General features: G+C 42.4%; 1 protein-coding gene across 1 annotated transcript in view; it reads left to right on the forward strand.

The window, feature by feature from the left end:
• Positions 1 to 23,578, forward strand: part of TMEM132C (transmembrane protein 132C) — an 808,013-nt gene that overhangs the window by 742,559 nt on the left and 41,876 nt on the right. The window contains exons 6-8 of the mRNA XM_040416234.1: positions 14,474 to 14,679; positions 16,849 to 17,122; positions 22,259 to 22,450. Coding sequence (XP_040272168.1) covers positions 14,474 to 14,679; positions 16,849 to 17,122; positions 22,259 to 22,450 — 672 coding nt within the window. The remainder of the gene's footprint in view (positions 1 to 14,473; positions 14,680 to 16,848; positions 17,123 to 22,258; positions 22,451 to 23,578) is intronic.

Here is a 23,578-nt window from a genome sequence, read left to right on the forward strand (position 1 = left end):
CTGCTTTTCTAATATGCAAATAAGCTTTGTCTCACCACACCAAAAGCTCCGCTGCTTATTGCTGTCAGCCCTGCTCTCCAGCTTTGAATGACCGGGCTGTGGTTATTTCTACCGCACATTAACTGATTCCCAAAGCAATTTCCATTAAATAAATCTGAATCCACATCTCACTTTCCCCTGCTTATATTGGTTAAAAATAATGTCCAGTCCCCACACCATCTCCCCACACCATGACACCTACCTGCAGCATTCAAATTTTCTCTAGTGGTCACAACCTTAAAGGGATTCTGTCACCAGTATTTTGCCCCCAGAGCTGTTCTAATATGCACTTTAGTCTCCTTGATTAAAAATACCACTCTTATTGCCATCTATGCTTTTATTGATAAGCAAATTACCTTGATATGGAGCCCAAGAGGCTTTCCCTATCACCGTTGGAGCCCAGCCGTGCCCCTTCCCCTGGAGCCGACCACCGCCCCTCATACAAATTTTCACTCCTTCTATCCCCGACGTGACTGCCTAGAAGCGCTGTAATCCTGCGCATGCACACTGACACATGCATTCCCTGAGGCTGCTGCCAGCACAGTGAATGAACACTGCACGGGCCCTGACGAACAGTGTCAGTTCGCATGCGCGGTATTACGGCACTTCTGGGCAGTGACATTGGGGCTGGAAGGAGTGAAAATTTATATGTGTGGCGGTGGTGGGCTCAAGGAGAAAGGGCACAGCTGGGCTCCAACGGTGATAAGGACAGCCCCTTGGGCTCCTTATCAAGGTAATTTACATATCAATAAAAGCGATTTTTTTTTTTTTTTTTTTTTAGCATAGATGGCAAAAAGGCTGGTATATTTACAACCTAATCAAGGAGACTAAAGTGCATATTGGAGCAGCTCTCTGGAGGCAAAATCCTGGTGACAGAATCCCTTTAAATTATTTCCATAAACTTTGAGTCCATGGTCAGATATAGCCCACTTCATGGTGACTAAGTGAAATAAGTATTTAATATATTGATGGCTGCCACGCGAATACTCCTTGTAGATCATCCATGAAAACCAATGGCTCAGCCCTCAGTCCCTGATAATTTAGTCCATAATATCTTCCTTAGTAATTTACCTGACCATATAAGGTGGCACAGATGTAATTATGTTGATTTATAGCAGCTCTACAAACTCATTTACTGGGAAGAAGCTAATATGAACCAGCCTGCCAGCCTACTATGATTTTCTCACAAAGGTTGTCTGGCTTTTGTGACATGTAAGCAATAGTTATGGCCTCCATCATTAACAGTAATTATAAGACATGCTATGTACTCTGGGGTCCTATTTTTGCCACAACCTACAGACTGTGAAGGGTTCTCCCAGGTTGTCTTCTCTGGTTGTGGGGTTGTGTGTAAGAGTACTACTGGTAAGAAGTCAAGAAGCTATAGACAACTTTGAACTGATTTTTTGTTTTATGTTCATTTGCTTCCTAAATGCAAAAATAAGCAACTTTTTGGATAGTCAATTGAAAATGTTCCACCGTTTGGCTCTTTCACATTGCTTCTTCAGGTTCTGCCATAACTTTGTCAGAACACTGCTTCTGCTTCTCATGGCTCTCTTTAGTCCCCACCCCTTCTCTTAGTGTGAGAGAGAGTAGCAGTGAGGAGTAGGAAATTGTACATGTCAGATGTGTGTGGAGAACAGTGAAGGAAACAAAGAAGGACAGCCCAGTCAGGCTGTAGATAGGGAGGAAAGCACACATAACGCAGTTTGTGGGGGAAAGCTGCAGCATCCTAGGCACACAGATCTATGTATTACTGGGAGGGACATGTCCACATGAGCAAAGTATTAAACTAGGAGCAAGTTGTAAACTGAATATCATGGGATCTGGAAATGAATGAAGGAATGAACACTGCAAACTGAAACTTTGTGCATTTTTTACTCAAAGTAACTAGTGTTGAGCGCGAATATTCGAATCTCGAATTTTAATCGTGAATGTCGCCACTTCGAGAATTTGCGAATATTTAGAATATAGTGCTATATATTCGTATTCGCGAATAGTGTTGAATATTCTAATTGCAAATTTATCGCAAATATATTACATTGCCGATTTTCGCAATCAAGTAAACAATGACTGGAGATCACGAATTCTCGAATTTGCAAATTTATGGCGAATATTCAGCCAAAAATTCGCGAAATATCGTGAATTCGAATATTGCCTATGCCACTTATCACTCAAAGTAACCACTAACGTATGTAAAATATTTTTTACCATGATAAAGGTATCCATACCCTTTAAGCAGCCCTGTTGTTGAATGATCAGACGTACTGTTATGTGAGATAGATTGAGCTATATAGCGAGAATCAATTTACTCTACTTGATTCCCACAAAACAGACCTCTCAGTATATGTTCTGTATAACAGGATAGAAAAATACAATTTTCCTTCCCCAAGGATTTATGATCTTGACTGATTGTTCTGGTCTGGGGCACATAAATGGAATTTGTATGTTCTCATGCTTGTGAGTTACCTCTGAACATTGCTCAAGACAAGCTGAGATAGGCTCTACCTAGGAAAGAAACCTGCCTGACGCAACTCATATACTGTACACGCAACTAAGGGCGCTATTAGAGTGCACCATTTTTAGGCAACAAACTTTCACACAATTGCTGATTCCAGATAATTGGCCTGTATAATCGAGCAGCTGATCAGCCATTTAACAAGCAAACACCGGGCATCTTTCATCAGGATGAATGATGCTTGATTGTCAGCAGCACATTTCCCTGTGCAATCAGGGATGTGCTGCCAATAATCATTCGAACTGAATGAGGGAGGAAAGACTGCAGTCGCAATCATTCCTACCACATTCAGTTTGCATCGGTTTGTGTATTCGGTCTGGTGCAATCGAGCGCCAATGGATGTGTTATCATCCATCGGAGCTCGCACTTCCCAAATATTTGGCCAACTAAGACTATCTTAGCATACCCTTCTGAAGAATACCAGTGTTAAATTCTGTAAAGCATATGAAAGAATATTTCCTGGTAAGGAAGATGCATTGTTGACGTCTTTCTGAACCTAGCATCTTCTAGGTGTAACGCAGTGATGCAGAAACTTCGGAACACGCAGAGCACTTTTCCATTGTCTGACACGTTCTGGCCAGAAGTTACAGCCCTCTGCTTTCTAAAGATAAATCTGTCTTGCATATTCAATGTGATAAATGACACACCGCTTCTGCATTAAGACATATTCCCTGGATGACCCTTCAAAGTAAAAAAAAAAAAGCTACGCATTTTTTGTGTCAATATGCAGAAATACGTGAACAAAAGAGCAGCTTTCCTCTGACTGCAGTCTTTTGTTCTAGAGGTGAAGCTCTTGTCAGAAAGTTGTGATGATGAGCTGTCCACTTCTAATGCTGCTTCTGTGCTTGGCTGCAAAGTAGATCTCATTAGAAATTCAGCAGAGAATTCTGGAAGTGTCGACGTTTGCATAACATACCAGGCGCCCCATAAATAATGTGCAAGCTTGTAGGCACACCTCAGGATCAGCCTGCTGACACGGGAAGCGATGCAATTGCATCTGCACTGGTGTCTTCGACTTTCATTAAAATGTTGCACTTTGTATCGTGCTGCTGTCTCTCAGAGGACTGCATTATCACCTTATTTTATATTTCCCTTCGACAGAGAGTACATTGGTGAATATCAATCACTACTCATTCTATGTTCACACTTTCTCTAGCTGTAAAATGAAAATAGACATAAATTAGGCCACATAACGGAAAGGTGACTACTAGAAATCATTGGGTTTTACTACTGGAAAATAACATAAAATTGATAAATATACAGGAAAATAGCAGTCTAATACTTTTCACATTAAAGGGGTTGTCTGGAATTTAAATACTGATGATGTATCCTGGGCATAGTAGATAAAGAAGTGTGTGACGTCAGTGTCTCCTACAAATGGCTTAGTTTAATCATTTACTACATGCGACGTTTCAGCTATGACCTAGCCTTTTTCAAACATTACATAAATGAATATAATATTATATATATATATATATATACATGGAGAAGGTCAGGCAGCACTCCTTCAAATGCAGCTGTAGTTGTATGGGTGCCCGCAGTAGTCCCTCGATGCAGGACGGAATCAATAGCAAAGAAAATCCGCAGCACTCCTTCAAGTAAAAAAATGTGCAATTTATTCACACATGTCAAAACAGACAACGTTTCGGTCCTCTCACAGAACCTTTCTCAAGTCAAGTGAACAAAAAAGTGCATAGTGCAAGAATAAATACATCTTTACATCATGGCCCGTTAATTCATTGGCCAAAAAAGTGACAGTGCACTCCCATTCATGGGTGGGCTACAATTCATATAATTAACCATTTACATGTTAACATACGCACCAACAGAAGTCAGGGCATATCGGTAATACCTTCAACAGTGATCAAACAACATTAGTGTGTACAAGTGCATATAATAAAGTGAACAGTGCAGTTAAAAAGACCATGACTCTAATACCTTGCCGGGAGCTTGACAGAGAAAACAGTAAGGGGAGAAGGCGTCTTTGCTTGTGTTGGAGCGCGCACTCATCCGCGTCTACTGCTCCTTAGTGCGCATGTATCTAACCCACTTCCCTAATGACGCAGTATATATCGATCATGCGTCACCTCTAGGCTGGAGACCAACGTGGTGACGCCCGACCGATCTTGCCAGCGTCCACCGCACACACATGGTATGCGTCAGCACGCTGACTCCTCGTCCGCGCCACACCACGAGTCCATATCCGCCATATTAGTTTCGGGCACTTGTTTGGGCAATATTATTATACCTCCATATCTCCCCATATTTTGTCATTCCTATTTAATACCCGGCACAGGCAAGAGTCTAGGTGATATTTCAAACAGTCCATGCATACAAATGTATCATGTATTTAGCATAGACATATCGCTGTAGCTTCCATTCGATTCACCACATACAGAATACAGACAACATCAGACCATAAGTCCTATAGACTGGATATTAGCTAACCATCCCTCCTGTCACCCTAAATTCGACATTTAAGCCTTTTGGTTTAAGAGTATCCAGCCGGAAAATCCACCTTAGCTCAGTTTTCTTTAGTTTATTTAGTCGATCCACTCCTCTATCTAATGACTTAACATGATCTATAATCATGAATTTTAGATCACTTTCCTTATGGTTCTTTTCAGCAAAATGTTTCGATACGGGCAGATCCCTTCTTTTATTCCTGATAGATTGTCTATGATTATTCCACCTAGTTTTTAGATCACATGTGGTTTCACCAACATATAACTTTTTACAAGGGCACCACAATACATATATCACCCATGACGAGTCACAGGTGAGATAATGCCTTATGTCAAAGGTCTTGCCCGTGTCTGGATGTGTGAACACCGATCCTTTGACCATCTGTTTACAGTTCACACATCCCAGACACGGGAAAGAACCCGTGCGCCTTGTTTTAAGAAACGTCTATCTCAATTGTCCCTTGTCTGGTACTCTGGAGTGTACTACCTTATCCCTGATATTCCCTGCTCTTTTATATGCCATCATGGGCGGATTTTTAAAGGCAGCAATATTGGGGTGTCCACTACTCAATAACCCCCAGTGTCGCCTCACTATCTTTTCAATATCTGGACTCAACTCGTTGTATGATGATACAAACGGCATTCTATCACTGGTCTGTCTTTGTTTGGGGGTTAACAACTCCTCTCTAGGGGTCTTTCTAGCTCTGTCAGCATGTTTTTCTACTAACCTTCTAGGATACCCCCTCTCTATAAACGATTGTTCCATATTTTTCATTGCTGAATTCATATTCTCATCTTTGTCAACTATTCTCCGTACTCGAAGCATTTGGCTGAACGGCAGAGAATTTACCATCCTTCTTGGATGCCCACTCGTAAAATGCAATAATGTATTCTTATCTGTGGATTTGATGTTCAAATCCATATGTACCTGTTCATCCTCAATATATACTTGAGTGTCCAAGTATTGCACCCAGTCAACCGATGCCGTTAACGTAAATTGGATCTCCCGATCAAGAGAGTTCAAATGTACGTGAAAGTCCATCAGCTGCTCCATGGTGCCACCCCAAATGAGGAAGATATCGTCTATGTATCTCCACCACGTCAAAACCTGGTTGAAGTGGGGAGATACATAGACAAGACGTTCCTCAAATGACCGCACAAAGATATTTGCATAAGTGGGCGCGGCATTGGAGCCCATTGCCGCGACCATCATCTGCAAGAAAAAACATCCCTGGAACACAAAATAGTTGTTCCTCAAGGACAATTCCAACAATGTCAATATAAACTGTCGTACTGGCGCGGAGTATTCTGAGTGTTGTAACATCTCCGCTACAGCCGACAGGCCTTTTCCATGATCAATCGAAGTGTATAATGACACTATATCGAAAGAGGCCAGAATCGCCCCCTTTGGAACCCGCATTCCTTTAATTTTGGTGATGAAGTCACCGGTGTCCCTAACGTATGATTTAGCACCCATAGCATATTCTCTCAATATTTTGTCCAAAAAAACATTTATATTGGATAGGATGGAACCCCTACCAGAAATTATAGGGCGACCCGGAGGGTCGACCAGCCTTTTATGTATCTTTGGTAATACGTATATCGTGGGTGTAACCGGGGACTTCACCACCAAAAACTCTTTAAGTTGTCTATCAATGATACCATTCTGTACCGCAACAGCCAAATGTGCATCTATTTTCCTTGCAATATCGAATCTGGGGTCCCTGACCAATGGTTCATAGACACCAGGTTCACTCAATTGCCTTTGTATCTCTCTAATATATAGAGTAGTGTCCATAACCACGATCCCACCACCCTTGTCCGCAGGCTTGATGGTGAGATCGGGGTTACTAGACAAACCCTCCAATGTAGACATTTCTTGTGCCGAAATATTTGGCCTCATGAACATATTGGACTGAGCTCTTTTTCTCAACATAGCTACATCTCTCTTAACCGCCTCCGAAAAACATTCCAAGGCATGTGAATTGACAAGTGGAACAAAATCACTTTTTAAATGCAAATCAAACTGTTTCAAAGTGAGTTGACCATCAGGATTGCTGACTTCATTAATATTCATAGCACCAGTGGAACTGGAGTCGAACCACACCCTCAGTTTTAAATTCCTGAGGAGGCGGTTCAAGTCCAGTTCCAACTGGAACCAATCCGGCTTAGCCTGTGGGCAAAAGGACAATCCCTTATTCAGGGCTTTCAATTCATAATCAGTCAATGTATATGATGAAATGTTTACCACCACATTAGATTCTACTTTTTCTTGTTTGTATTCATCTGTCTGGAGTTGTTGGTCCTCATCAATCTCTGTGCTCTGGTTTTTCCAAGCTCTTCTGTGTCTGAGACCTCCCCGTCTCGTGGGGCGTCTCCCATAGCAACTCGTGGGCCTAAAAAAGTTCCAGACTGGCTAGAGTTGGAATCATCATTAGCATCTTTATTTCTCGCCCATTTGTTGGTTTCTTTGTTACGTTTAGGCGTCTTTTTGGGTAAGTGGCCCCATTCCACACGCCAGGGTTGCTCCCAGACGTAGACATGACCAGACGCATAATCATTCTGATCTCTATGCCACTTTGATCTTTTGACCTCCTCGAGGTCCTTCTGCATTTTTTCCAGAAAACACTGTTGTTTCTCAAAGAATATATCCGCCTCATTAGTGGACACAGTTGACTTCAGCTGTTGTTCAGTGTCCTGCAATTTATTTTTAAGCACCACCATTTCCTTCTGAGAAAACTCAATATTGAGCAACATAATGTCCATCGCATATTTGTTAGAAATGGCTTCAAAACGTGCTCTGAATTCACCATCTTGCGAAAACATATTTGGCTTTAGGCGGGATCGCATCCCCCTTGGTATGCGTTTACTTTTATAATACTGTGCCAACGTCAGTGAGTGTAACTCAGTGTAGGGTATCCTAGAAGGTTAGTAGAAAAACATGCTGACAGAGCTAGAAAGACCCCTAGAGAGGAGTTGTTAACCCCCAAACAAAGACAGACCAGTGATAGAATGCCGTTTGTATCATCATACAACGAGTTGAGTCCAGATATTGAAAAGATAGTGAGGCGACACTGGGGGTTATTGAGTAGTGGACACCCCAATATTGCTGCCTTTAAAAATCCGCCCATGATGGCATATAAAAGAGCAGGGAATATCAGGGATAAGGTAGTACACTCCAGAGTACCAGACAAGGGACAATTGAGACAGACGTTTCTTAAAACAAGGCGCACGGGTTCTTTCCCGTGTCTGGGATGTGTGAACTGTAAACAGATGGTCAAAGGATCGGTGTTCACACATCCAGACACGGGCGAGACCTTTGACATAAGGCATTATCTCACCTGTGACTCGTCATGGGTGATATATGTATTGTGGTGCCCTTGTAAAAAGTTATATGTTGGTGAAACCACATGTGATCTAAAAACTAGGTTGAATAATCATAGACAATCTATCAGGAATAAAAGAAGGGATCTGCCCGTATCGAAACATTTTGCTGAAAAGAACCATAAGGAAAGTGATCTAAAATTCATGATTATAGATCATGTTAAGTCATTAGATAGAGGAGGGGATCGACTAAATAAACTAAAGAAAACTGAGCTAAGGTGGATTTTCCGGCTGGATACTCTTAAACCAAAAGGCTTAAATGTCGAATTTAGGGTGACAGGAGGAATGGTTAGCTAATATCCAGTCTATAGGACTTATGGTCTGATGTTGTCTGTATTCTGTATGTGGTGAATCGAATGGAAGCTACTGTACAGCGATATGTCTATGCTAAATACATGATACATTTGTATGCATGGACTGTTTGAATTATCACCTAGACTCTTGCCTGTGTCGGGTATTAAATAGGAATGACAAAATATGGGGAGATATGGAGGTATAATAATATTGCCCAAACAAGTGCCCGAAACTAATATGGCGGATATGGACTCGTGGTGTGGCGCGGACGAGGAGTCAGCGTGCTGACGCATACCATGTGTGTGCGGTGGACGCTGGCAAGATCGATCGGGCGTCACCACGTTGGTCTCCAGCCTAGAGGTGACGCATGATCGTTATATACTGCGTCATTAGGGAAGTGGGTTAGATACATGCGCACTAAGGAGCAGTAGACGCGGATGAGTGGCGCGCTCCAACACAAGCAAAGACGCCTTCTCCCCTTACTGTTTTCTCTGTCAAGCTCCCGGCAAGGTATTAGAGTCATGGTCTTTTTAACTGCACTGTTCACTTTATTATATGCACTTGTACACACTAATGTTGTTTGATCACTGTTGAAGGTATTACCGATATGCCCTGACTTCTGTTGGTGCGTATGTTAACATGTGAAGTTAATTATATAAATTGTAGCCCACCCATAAATGGGAGTGCACTGTCACTTTATTGGCCAATGAATTAACGGGCCATGATGTAAAGATGTATTTATTCTTGCACTATGCACTTTTTTGTTCACTTGACTTGAGAAAGGTTCTGTGAGAGGACCGAAACGTTGTCTGTTTTGACATGTGTGAATAAATTGCACATTTTTTTACTTGAAGGAGTGCTGCGGATTTTCTTTGCTATATATATATATATATATATATATATACGTGTAGAAAAATCCAAGACAGCACACAAATAACGGTGAAAAAATAGTATTGTACTGAACAGGGATCCGAGACCCACAACCAGGATGGCCATCTTGGTTGTGGGTCTCGGATCTCTGTTCAGTACAGGTTGTCTCGCGGCACTGATGAAGTCCCGCGCATGCGTGTTTGCGGTTTCCGGACGCCGAACGATTCCTGCTCTCCTTCAGTATGTGAGATCTCCATGAATTTGTTTTAACATTACACCATCATGGGCACCTGAATGTAATTATTATGAATTATGTATACACATTATAATTAAGTGGGTTAGAGATATTGTCTAACATCACAATTGTAAACACGGATATGAATTGTGCAGTTGGTTTATTATAAACACATGTCATAAATTTGGTTAACTAGGATAAATTTTTATAAACTATTTTTGTATAAATTATGTAATTTTTTGTATAATCATGTAATTCACACAGTAATTATGTATGCTATTTAAACACCTGAGTTTGCACTGATTGTTATGGCTTGACAAAGGCTCCATTGAGAGAGCTGAAATGTTGCTGTCTACACATGGGGGAATAAACATCCTATTTTTTCACCGTTATTTGTGTGCTGCCTTGGATTTTTCTACACGTATACCTAATTGGATCAAGTCCGTGATCTGCCCAAGGAATTGCACCCTTGTGATTTGTGTGCTGCTCATCTTTTTTTCTTTTTATATATAAACACTGTGGTGTTTTCTGAAGCCAGATTGAAGAGGGTCAAGGATGCTGTTCCTTGAGAGCCTGGCTTCAAGTTGGAGATAGACAGCCTTTTCAATAACTTTTCCCAGAAAAGGGAGGTTGGCGACAGGTCTGTAGCTGTTTAGTGCATCTGGGTCTAAGGATGGCTAAGGATTGTATACTACAGGTGAAACTAAAAAAATTGAACTTTGCACAATATTCAAATTTTTTGAGTTTCACCTGTATACAATGGGGGTGCTGTATTTGATGTGCTGTCAGGAGTAGTGATGAGCGGCAGGGGAAATATTCGAATTCGCAATATTTCGTGAATATTTGTCATTTGTTATTTTCTTGATTGCAAAAATCGGCAAAGTAATATTCGCGTAATGCTCGCGCAATACAGGTGTGGGTCACTTGTGCTCCATTTTTCAAGCTGCTAGAAGTTTCCTGAGACTGGAGAAAATGGTTGGCACAGCAGAACATTACAATAGCTTTATATGCAGTTAGAGTGCTCCAATATATTCGTGTTTGCGCAAATAGGCAATTAATGATGTGCATATTTTTGCGCAATACGTGCAACTTCACATTATAGCAGGTCTGACTCCATATTACTGATTGGTGCACTAAGTATTGTTGTGAACTTGTGAAATCACAACACTATGTAGCATGTATGTATGGACAGCAGAACCTATCACACTACCTAACACACTGCAACAGCTACACTATATCACGATCTAACCTACACTGACTATCTCCCACTAACTATCTGTATTTTATATATATATATATATATATATATATATATATATATATATATATATATAAGCTAACTAATTAACTATCTAATGTAATTAAACAGTAAAGCATAGAGGACACCAATGAGACTGCTGTCTCTCCCAGAACTGCAAAAAAATGCAGAAAATGGCTGCTGGGGAGGTTCTTATATAGTAAGGGGTAGGCAACTTTCCAATTGGCTAAGGATGTTGCTAAGCTCAGACAAAAACATTGCAGCCTTCTCATTGGCCCACAAGCAAGAAGCAGGGAGAGATCATGGGTTTAGAGGAAAGAAAAATATTTGCAAATACGAATATATAGCACTATATTCGACAACTTTGCAAATTCTCAAAGTAGCGATATTCGCGATTAACACTAGTCAGGAGGTCGCCTCTTACAAACAGCTGATCATGGGGGTGCCAGGAGTCATACCCCAACCAGATATTGATTAACTATCCTGAGCATAGTCCATCAGTATTGTATTCCCAGAAAACCCATTTAATTGTAGCAAAACTTACAGATAGAGTTACTTTTTATCAGTGGTGGTCAATTGGCTTGTGTACTAGGAGGGAGATTTATCAAACTGGTGTAAAGTAGAACTGGCTAATTTGCCCATAGCAACCAATCAGATTCCACCTTTAATTTTCCAAAGGATCCCTGAAAAATGAAAAGTGAAATCCTGGTTGCTATGGGCAACTAAGCCAGTTTTCCGTTACACCAGTTAAGATAAATCTCCCTATATATCTCATAGACAATAAGGATCCCATTTGTCAAAGAGAGGTGGTCACATGTAAACTGAACTGTTTCAACATCTTCCATAGACCATAATGGAGGGTAAACGTACACGAGCAGCCACCTCTCTCGTCGTAGGGGGAAATAGAGAGTTTAATACAAGAAGTGGATCTTAGATGGTGTCAGGGCTGAATATAAGACCACCAGGGGCGCGCTGGGAAATTAAAGTGGCCCTGGAAAAAAAATAAAAGTGGCCCCATGTTGTAGACGGGTTAAAATTGACAGAAGATGGAGCAACGCAAGTAGGCAAAGCTTGCAATACTATAGTGCAGCAGAAAATACAACCCCAGTAAAACCAAAGGACGGTCATACAGTTGAATTCAGGAGGGCATCTGCGGCTGTTGGCCAGGTGCATTAGTATATGCTGAGAACATCATATAGTTACAGTGCTGCCCATAATTATTCATATCCCTGACTTAAAGTTACTTTTATTCAACCAGCAAGTAATTTTTCGATGGGAAATTACATAGATGTCTCCCAAAAGATAATTGCACAATGTACAAGAGGCATTATTGTGGAAGAAAAAACATTTCTAAGCTTTTATTTACATTTGAGCAAAAAATACAAGATGTTCCGCACTGTGGAAAATCTCAGAGGACGTTGTTCGGAAGCCAAAAGTGACACCTGTGCTGGCCAGGAGGATTGTTAGAGAGGTGAAAAAGAATCCAAGGATCACCACCAAGGCCATCCTGGTGAATCTGGGCTCTGCTGGTGGCAATGTCTCAAGGCAGACAATCCAACGGACACTGCACACTGCTGGGTTCCACGGATGCAGACCAAGGAGGACGCCATTTCTCCAGATAAGGAACACAAAAGCTTGCTTGGCCTATGCAAAAGCTCATCTGGACAAAGAAGAAGACTTCTGGTCTTCTGTGTTATGGTCAGATGAACAAAAATTGAATTGTTTGGTCACAATGATGTTTCCTTCATTTGGAGTAAAAAAGGAGAAGCCTTCCACCCAAAGAATACCATCCCCACTGTCAAACATGGTGGTGGAAACCTAATTCTTTGGGGGTGTTTTTCAGCCAATGGACCAGGGAACCTAATCACATTAAACGGCACCATGAAAAAAGAGCAACACATGAGGATTCTCAACGACAACATCAGGCAGTCTGCAGAGAAACTTGGCCTTGGGCACCAGTGGACATTTCAGCATGACAATGACCCAAAACACACAAGTAAAGTGGTGAAGAAATGGTTAGCAGACAACAACATTAACGTTTTGGAGTGGCCCAGACAGAGTTCAGACTTGAATCCAATTGAGAATCTGTGGAGGAAGCTAAAGATCAGGGTGATGGCAAGAAGACCCTCCAACCTGAAAGATTTGGAGCTCATTGCTAAAGATGAATGGGCAAAAATACCTGTTGAGACATGCAAAAAGCTGGTCTGCAATTATAGGAAGCGTTTGATTGCTGTAATAGCCAATAAAGGCTTTTCTATTGATTATTGAAAAGGGTATGAATAATTATGGACTGGACACTTTTTGTTCAAATGTAAATAAAAGCTGAGAAATGTTTTTTTTCCCACAATAATGCCTCTTGTACATCGTCTTATTATCTTTTGGGAGACACCTATGTCATTTCCCGTCAAAAAAATTACTTGCTAGTTGAACGAAAGTAACTTTAAGTCAAAATTTGCCAGGGGTATGAATAATTATGGGCAGCACTGTATGTATCCAACCAAGAGGAGGGTTTAGGAGGCCCTCTGAGCATCGGCCCACTGAGAAATTTCCCTGTTGGGTCTATAGCCAGTCCACCCCTGAAGACCATTATTAATGTTGAGTGAAGTCCATGAAGTGAACTTCGATCTGAATTTCAGGATAAATTTGATTTATGGTGAAGCCAAATTCCTTGTGCTTTGTCGTATCAAAACGATTCTACCTGAAATAGTGTAAAAGACCCAAAAAAATCATACCACTTCATCCATTTAGTCATGACGGGCCAGCTGCCGCCATCTGGCTTGAAGATCTCGCACAAAATCCCATGCGCAATGACGTATGAAGGCGGCGGCCGGCTCGTCGCAAGCAATGGATAAGGTACGTATGATTTTTTTATTTATTTAACACTCTTTTATTACTATCAGATGCCGCGATCAGCTATGAATGCGGCATCTAAGGGGTACAATTATGGGGATCAGCGCAATCACCGCTCCCTGTCATTGCACCCGCTACTTACAAAGTAGTCGCAAAGCAAATTTTTTTTTAAAATTCGGTGAAGCAGCCAAATCAAATTTTGGAACACTTCGCTCATCTCTAACCATTATATTATGGTACAATAAGCACCACAGTTCTCTACTATTTATAGGAATAGCTATGATTATAGATTCATAACATTAAGCAGTTTTCGAGCTGGTTTGTAACAATCATAACTTTTCGGTGCTGCATAAAGCATGTTCACTCATATATGAAATATTGTCTTTGAGCAGTTTATTAAGGACAACTGACACCGTAGCAATTCTGCTGTATGAAATGTATTATTTTCATATAATGCGAACAATGCTCAACCTTGATTCCTAGATGAATATAGACTATAGACATCCATATCACCAGAGCCTGCTTATTACTGTCAACCCTCTGAATGGTGCTTTCTTCTTTAGGTTTCAGAGAGATGTGACTATGTTTTTGTCAACGGCAAGGAAATGAAGGGCAAAGTTGATGCGATGGTGAACTTCACATACCAGTATCTGAGCGCACCTCTGCTGATTACTGTCTGGGTTCCTCGACTGCCTCTCCAGATAGATATCTCTGACACTGAACTCAGTCAAGTCAAAGGATGGAGGGTACCTATTATTTCTAACAGGAGGTTGGTTTGTCTTGTTTCATAAGATTCCAACATCAAATAAGAAGATGGAAATGTTACCTTTTTATTACATTTGTATGAACATGATGTCTGCTGCTGCTCGCAGAAACGACAACATCAAAAGAAGTTAGGGTTACAGTTCAGCAACAGTTCAGAATTAGCATACAGTAATGTTTAAACTAGATGTGGATCCTTAAAGGCATTGTCTGTGAAAATTAAAAATCTCGGACAAGACCTCCAATAGCCAAAAATAAAAAAAAATTATGTTATTCTCACCTATTTCTCTAATGCTGGTCTGGTCCTCCTGACGCTGCTTGATTACATACTGCATTGTTGATGTATCTGTATACAGCACATGACTACAGTATAGCAGTCAATCACTGTTCTCAGCAGTCTAACACTCAGGACAGTGATTTGCTGCAGCGGTCATTTGCTGCATGCTGTAAGTTGAAATCATAACATCATTTTTTTATTTTAAAATACTGGAAGGCATATGGCAGCATAGCATAGCCAATCTGTAACACAGGATATAGTGACTTGGCAACTGAAAAAACAAGGTCATACTTGCAACTGAAGGATAGCCAAGTATGTTAAATAACGTAGTAGTAGTGCTGGCAACTTGCTGGAAGCAGTAGCACTAATCACTTGAATCTTTGGTTGGCCAGTATCAGCAAGGCTAGGAGCAAGCTTGACCTGAAGTGGCAGAAGACAATGATGGGCATGGCATTGACCACACTTGACCAGGAATAGACCTGGTAAATGACTAGGTTAGCACATTGGTAAGCACGTTGATACTAAAGGCTCCTTTAGGCCCCTTTCAGACAAGCAAGTGCCACGCTCCGGACTCGTAGCACAGCTCCCGTTCCTGAACTTCCAGCACTGCCGGAGTCGCATAGAATTACATTGATTTATGCTGCTATGTAACCCTTAGGGTTCTGGAATGTATTGGATAACACTGACATAATGCTGTCTGTGTTATCCAATACATTCCAGAACTGTAAGGTTTACATAGCATCATAAATGAATATAATGCTATGCAACCCTGGCAGTGCTGGAAGTTCAGGACGGGAGCTGAGCTGCGAGTCCGGAGCGTGACGCTTGCTCATCTGAAACCAGCCTTATATGGGCCAGTGATAGGGGCAATTATCAAGAAGGATAGTTCCTAGGAACACTCACTCCTGATAATGGCCCTGTGTAAAGGTGCTGTCAGTTACCTGATGAACGACACCAACATTTGTTTCTGGGCAGCAGATATAGAGGGGATGATTGCTGCATGTTAATGTAGTTCTCACCTCCGCAGATAAGCAGACACTTTTTAGGAATTAATGGTTTGTTCCCGATAATTGACCTATGTAAAGGGGTCTAAAAGCCACCCTCCATTGAGTGGGAAATAAAAAGAACACTTTCCTGGTTTTCTCCTTTTCATCTGCCAATTCCTTGGCTCTGCCATCCCAGATGGCCATACCTCTTCTCAGAATACCTGATGCATACTTTGCATTTAGTAGTCCTATACATTTTCTGCTGCCCTCGGATTGGCCAGCGCTGTTCATATGAGCAGTGCTGGCCAATCCAAGAGCAGAGCTGGAAAAGCAGGAAGTGTCTTGGGCTACCAAATGCACATTATGCATCAGGCCGTCTGAGAAGCTGTGCAGCTATCTTGGCAGACAGGATAAGAGCCCAGGAATTGGTTGACCTGCCCCCTGAAAAGAGGAAAAGAAGGTCATCAAGTAAGTGTCATGTTTGTTCCCCAAGTTATTTTTTTAATTTTTTTATTTGCTTGAACCAGAGGATTTCTTCAGAAGCTGATTAGCACATAAAAAATAACCTTGCAGCTGAACACAGAACCAAGGAAGAGCTTAACCCTCAGATTGCTGCCAGAATGAGTTGAGTTTCAGTGAAGAAAGTTGAAATACATTAAAGGGGTATTCAGTTAAACAAACTTATCACCTATCCACAGTATAGGGGAAAACTATTAGATCGGTGGGGGTTCTACTAATCGGGACCCCACCAATTATGAAAATGGTGAACTCATACCCCATTGAGTCCCACTAAAATTGATAATTTGGCTGGTTGGAAATAAGCACCTTTTAAAAGGTTTTGGAGCTAAACCTTTAGAAAAAAGTAGGATCAGGTAAACTCAGCAGAACATTATTTTATCACCTTACCTTTCAGACCAACTAGAGACAGTGATGATGATGATGAAGATGAACGCAGAGGACGAGGTTGCTCTCTTCAGTATCAACATGCAATGGTTCGGGTTCTCACTCAGTTTGTAGCAGAAGACCTCACACCGTTTGGCCAGCTTGTTTCATTGCTGGGCTCGGATTGGCAGATTGATGTGACAGATTTGGTTAAAGATTTCATGAAACTAGAAGAGCCTCATATAGCAAAACTCCAAGATGGAAGACTTCTTATTGGAAAGGAGGTTGGAATGACCACAATACAAGTATGTAAACTATAAATTATTATGCATATTTTTTTTTTTACCGTGGTGTTGTTTGAAGATGATTAACAGATTTTTTTTATTTATTTTTTATTAGACATACAAAATTTTTATTAAACTCTATTATAAAGAGGCAGAATCTTTCAAAAACACACATACAATGATATTTATTCTGTCTGAGGCCACCACCTTATTTTACGTTTAGGGGTTCCCTTTGTTTCTGACTTCTTGTTAGATTGCAGTTCTACTCGCCGGTAATGCACATTCCAATATTATCCCAGTATATGTAACTGAGCACTTCTTGGAATATTTGGCAGATGCACACCACAAATGAGTTCTGAACTAAAAGACTTTAACTGTGCAAGACTTGAGTGTGGCATACTGTATATGCAGGAAAAGTCTTACTTAGGCCTCATGCACACGACTGTTGTGTGCATCCGTGGCCGTTGTTCCGTTTTCCGTGATTTTCTGCGGACCCATTGACTTTCAATGGGTCTGTTGAAAACTCGGAAAATGCACCGTTGTTCATCCGCGGCCGTGATCCGTGTTTCCTGTCCGTCAAAAAAATAGGACCTGTCCTATTTTTTTGACGGACAACGGTTCACGGACCCATTCAAGTCAATGGGTCTGTGAAAAAACACGGATGCACACAAGATTGGTATCCGCGTCCGTGATCCGTGGCCGTAGGCTACTTTCACACAGACGGATCGCAGATCCGTCTGCATAAAAGCTTTTTCAGAGCTGAGTTTTCACTTCGTGAAAACTCAGATCCGACAGTGTATTCTAACACAGAGGCATTCCCATAGTGATGGGGACGCTTCAAGTTAGAATATACTAAGAACTGTGTACATGACTGCCCCCTGCTGCCTGGCAGCACCCGATCTCTTACAGGGGGCTGTGATCCGCACAATTAACCCCTCAGGTGCCGCACCTAAGGGGTTAATTGTGCGTATCATAGCCCCCTGTAAGAGATCAGGTGCTGCCAGGCAGGAGGGGGCACACCCCCTCCCTCCCCAGTTTTAAATTCATTGGTGGCCAGTGTGCCCCCCCTCCCTCCCCTGTATTACATTCATTGGTGGCCAGTGCGGCCCCCCCTCCCTCCCCTGTATTACTGTACATTCATTGGTGGCCAGTGGGTCCCCCCTCCCTCCCCTGTATTACTGTACATTCATTGGTGGCCAGTGCGGCCCCCCTCCCTCCCCCCCTACTAATAAAATTCCCCCCCCCCATCATTGGTGGCAGCGGAGAGTTCCGATCGGAGTCCCAGTTTAATCGCTGGGGCTCCGATCAGTAACCATGGCAACCAGGACGCTACTGCAGTCCTGGTTGCCATGGTTACTTAGCAATTTTTACAAGCATTATACTTACCTGCGATGTCTGTGACCGGCCGGGCGCTCCTCCTACTGGTAACTGACAGGTCTGTGCTATAAGCAATGCGCCGCTAATTGCCATTCCCCACCATCATGTTCTTGTGACTGTGGATGCTCAAGAGGTTGGGCACAAGATCTCATGTCCCTCTTCAAGCGTGGTTGGCGAGAGGGCCAAAACAAGTAATGGCGATGAAAAGAGGTCCTCGGAATATCCAAGTGTGGGATCACTTGTTTGGCCAGACTGTACATGGTGGGAGGAAGGAGGATCAGGGTGAGGATTGTGTTGGCCAGACTCCTGGCTACTGAGACTGGACTTGGTGGAAGACAGGGTGGTGCTTAACCGACTGAAAGCATTATCTGCTGTAATCCAACCAACCACCTGTTTGCACTGGTCTGACTTCAAGAGTGGTATCCTGTGCCACCCTGCAAACTGGGACATGAAGCTAAGAATTGTGGATGATTGTTTTTCTTGTGCTCTGGCAGCAGGCACAGTTTCTCCGCGCCCAGAGCCACGGCCTCTGCGTGCACCATCAGCATCACGGCCACTTCCCCGTCCCTTACTGCTCGCCTTCTTCATTTTAAATGTGATATATGCTTGAAAGTCTGTCACACGTACAGTAGCGTAGGATTTGAAAGTGTATACGTAATGTTTTTTACAAAGGTATTTGTGATTAGGAAACGTTATACAGGACAGGTACCACAGGTAATGTCACTGTTCGCAGTGTCTACGGAAAAAGGCACACTGGATGTCAATGATATTTTAGGGATGCGCACAATTTAAACAGGAGATGCGGCGCGGATAAATTAACTGTCCGGAGCTGACACCGTCTACGGAAAAAGTGCACGGGATGTCACTGATATTTTAGGGATGCGCACACTTTAAACAGGAGATGTGGCGCAAATAATTTAACTGTTCGCACAGTACACCGTCTACCAGGGGAGGACACTGGCAGCAGAGGGCCCCTGTGCAAAGAATGTGCCTGGGCCCCCCAACCACATATATAGCAAAAAACATAGGCCATAGGTAAAGATTAATACAATGAGGTGTGGCAGCAGAAGGGACCCCAATTTGTCATCTTCCCCCAATCCTACAGGGAGAGGAAGGGGTGATCAGTCGGATCAAAGATAGCGGAAACCCTTCAGATACTGTGGTGCATATTAATGTCCTCCTACATAGTAATTGTTGCTCCTTTGTGCCAGCACACAGTAGTAATATCCACATTGTACCCTCTCCACAGTAGCTATGGACAGATATGTACCCCCTCACAGTAGTTATGCCAGATTTCTGCCCCCTCACAGTAATTATGCCCAGATATGTGCCCTTCAAAGTAGTTATGCCCAGATACGTGCCCACCACAGTAGTTATGCCAGAATATTTGCCCATCATAGTAGTTATGATAGATTATGTGTCCTTCAAGGTAGTTATGCCAGATATGTGCCCCCTCACAGTAGTTATGCCAGATTATGTGCCCCCTCAAAGTAATTGTGACAGATTATGTGCCCCCTCACAGTATTTATGCCCAGATATGTGCCAACTTCACAGTAGTTATGCCAGATATGTGCCCCCTAACAGTTGTTATGGCCAGATATGTGCCCCCTCACAGTAGTTATGGCAGATATGTGCCCCCTCACAGTAGTTATGGTGAGATATGTGCCCCCTCACAGTAGTTATGCCAGATATGTGCCTCCATTACAGTAGCTATGCCCAGATATTGTCCCCCCCTTTACAGTAGTTATGTCCAGATATGTGCCCCCCTCACAGTAGTTATGTCCAGATATGTGCCCCCCCTCACAGTAGTTATGTCCAGATATGTGCCTCCTCACAGTAGTTATGCCAGATTATGTGCCCCTTCACAGTAGCTATGCCAGATTATGTGCCCATTCACAGTATCTATGCCCAGATATTATCCCCCCCTCACAGTAGTTATGTCCAGAAATGTGCCCCTTACAGTAGTTATGTCCAGATATGTGCCCCCCTCACAGTAGTTATGTCCAGATATGTGCCCCCTCACAGTAGTTATGTCCAGATATGTGCCTCCTTTACAGTAGCTATGCCCAGATATTGTCCCCCCTTCACAGTAGTTATGGCCTGATATGCGCCCCCTCACATTAGCTATGGCCAGATATGTGCCCCTCACAGTAGTTATTGCCAGACATATGCTTCCTCACACAGACCTATTGAAATGAACGGGTCAGGATTCAGTCTGGATGATATGCATTTACACTGGCGCTGGATGCACTGAAGTTATAGAGAGGCCGGCGCCTCTTCATAACATCAGCAGAACCACTTCCAGTTTAGGGGTTATTAAGACCGGTGTCTAAAACATCGGTCTTAATAAATGACCCCCTGCATGTCTGGGCAACACTTTTAACCCATTTACACGACACGGACCATATGTATTTTATGATCTGCAAATTACGGATGACGCCCATGTGCCATCTGCATTTTTTTGCAGACCTATTACCTAGCCTGCATGTTGCGGACCAGTATAGAAAATGTCACGTTTTCTATCCTTTGCGGAACTGCGGAGATGCAGCTCAGGATGTGCTGCCTTGGCCCTGCTCCTCGGAGATGCGGACGCAGTATGTCCTGAGATTGAAGTCAGATAGTAAGGTGGGCCCCTTCTACATGCTGGATGGTGTGATGATGAATGGTGAAGCGTGGGGCTCTCTGCTTCACCATTACAATCAGCTGTCTGTGCGTCCTGTAGATGCATAGACAGCTTAATTGGAGGGCCCCTCACACGCTGGGCCCCTGTGCAGCTGAACCGGCTGCACAGGCGGTATGTCCGCCCCCACGGGCGTCTACGGAAAAAGTGCACTGGATGTCACTGATATTTTAGGGATGCACACACTTTAAACAGGAGATGTGGTGCATATAATTTATCTGTTCGCAGCGGACACCGTCTACGGAAAAAGTGCACAGGATGTCACTGATATTTTAGGGATGCGCACACTTTAAACAGGAGATGTGGCGCGAATAATCTAGCTGTCCGCAGCGGCCTATTACATGGTATTTAGCGCAGGATGCGTTAAAAATATAAATTGCTGCTGTCACACACAATAGTCCTTAAAAGGACTTTTGGGTCTCTGAAAAGTTTTTTGTATAAAAATCTTCCTATTGCACTCCCTACACTGTCTATCCCTTCCTATGCACAGCTCTCCCTAACACTGAGCAATTTAGCGCAGGTTGCGCTACAAACATATATTGCTGCTGTCACACACAATAGTCCTTACAAGGACTTTTGGGTCTCTGAAACGTTTTTGTACAAAAAAATATTTAATTACACTCCCTACACTGTCTGTCCCTTCCTATGCTCAGCTCTCCCTGACTACGAATGAGCCGAACATGCGTCATCGGGTACTATATAACACCCGATGACGCATTCCGGCCAGCCAATCACTGTAATGCCAGTAGCCAACATGGCTACTGGCATTACAGTGAGGGCAGTACTTACTTGAAATTTTCAGCCAAGTACCGCCATGTGCTGAGCATCGAGATGCTCGAGCCCAACAGGTGTTCGGCCGAGCATGCTCGATCATCACTATTAAATATATAGGATCTTTGCGCATATTATCAACTGTCATAAATTTTGCATGTTCATCCAGTACTAAAGCAGTTAAATCTCCTAATCTTCTCTGACTGTATAATAAGGCAGCTCCATAGGAAATTATTATTATATTTTGTTTATTTGAGCTGAGTGGGGAATAGGCTATAAATAATGGATATGCTTGCTTATTATTGAATCAGTCCCTTTGTGTGTTGTAGGTGATGTCCCCTCTCTCCGATTCCATTCTGGCAGAAAAGACAGTGACAGTGCTGGATGAAAAAGTGACAATAACAGACCTAGGAGTGCAACTTGTCTCTGGACTGTCATTCTATCTCCATTCTAGCTCAGTAAATAACAAAGCCATTGTAGTCACCTCCATGGCTCAGGAGCTACTGCATACTCCGAAACAGGTAGGATGCTTATGGCACTCATTATACAGCGATAATTAAGCCAAATGTTATTATAATGTGAAACTCTTGCTTAAACAAAAATCATCTTGGAAGGGGTTGTCTAGGATTTTAAAATTGATGGCCTACCCTTAGGCCATCAATATCTGATCGGTGGGGGTCTGAAACCAGCACCCTCTCCGATAAGCTGTCTTAGAGTAACTCCAGCAACAGAGTTAGTAATCACAGTGCTGCTCCCATTGAAGTGACTCACTGCTGGAGCTACTCTGAAACAACTAATTGGTGGTGTGCAACGTTATCGGATCCCTGCCAATCTGATATTGATGGCCTATCCTAGGGATAGGCTATTAATCTTAAAGTTCTGGACAACTCCTTTAACGAGGATGATTCTAGAGTGTACATTTTAATATAATACACAGTGAAACCTTATTGAGAAAGCCTTACAAAATTGCATTGAAAAATGGTGCATCCAATTCAGCTAACTCTGCTGAACAGACCCTTACCGCACATACCAAAATTGTGATCCACAGAGCAGGCACGTATTAATAGTGCCCAACAGGAGGACGCTGATGACGCTTGGCCTTGTCAGACAAGAGGGACGGTGAGTGGGTAGAGCATGAAAGGTGAAACTCTATGCACCCAGGGACTAGAGCCTGATGCTTGGTGCACTGATGCCTTATTTGCATAGAAATAAAAACACAGTTTGCTACAGAACGGCGCAAAGGATATGCTTTTGGTCAGCAGGATCAGCCCTACCAGGCATTAAAGGCTAGGAACACTTTTGAGGTCAATTTTTTTAATGATTATTGCATTGTACTCATTTTCAGCAAAAAAATAATAATATTTAAATTGATCTTTATTCAAAATACGGAGTTGTACAGAGCTGACATGCTCCAGAAGCACCCCTTGGATTTTCTGTCTTTTCTGTCACACCAGTTTAGCGATAAGGTTTATTAAAAGACCGGCACAAAGTGAAAGTACCAGTCACACAGCTGTAAACACAGTTAACCCTTTGTGACAGAACAGCTCAATATTTTTAATAAAAGCCAATTAAAAAAAAATATTTTTAGCCAAAAATGAGTAAAATGCAATCATAAAAAAATAAAATTCATCAGAAGGTGTACATTAGAG

This window comes from Bufo bufo, chromosome 2 (assembly GCF_905171765.1).
Source record: "Bufo bufo chromosome 2, aBufBuf1.1, whole genome shotgun sequence".
Lineage (NCBI taxonomy): Eukaryota > Metazoa > Chordata > Amphibia > Anura > Bufonidae > Bufo > Bufo bufo.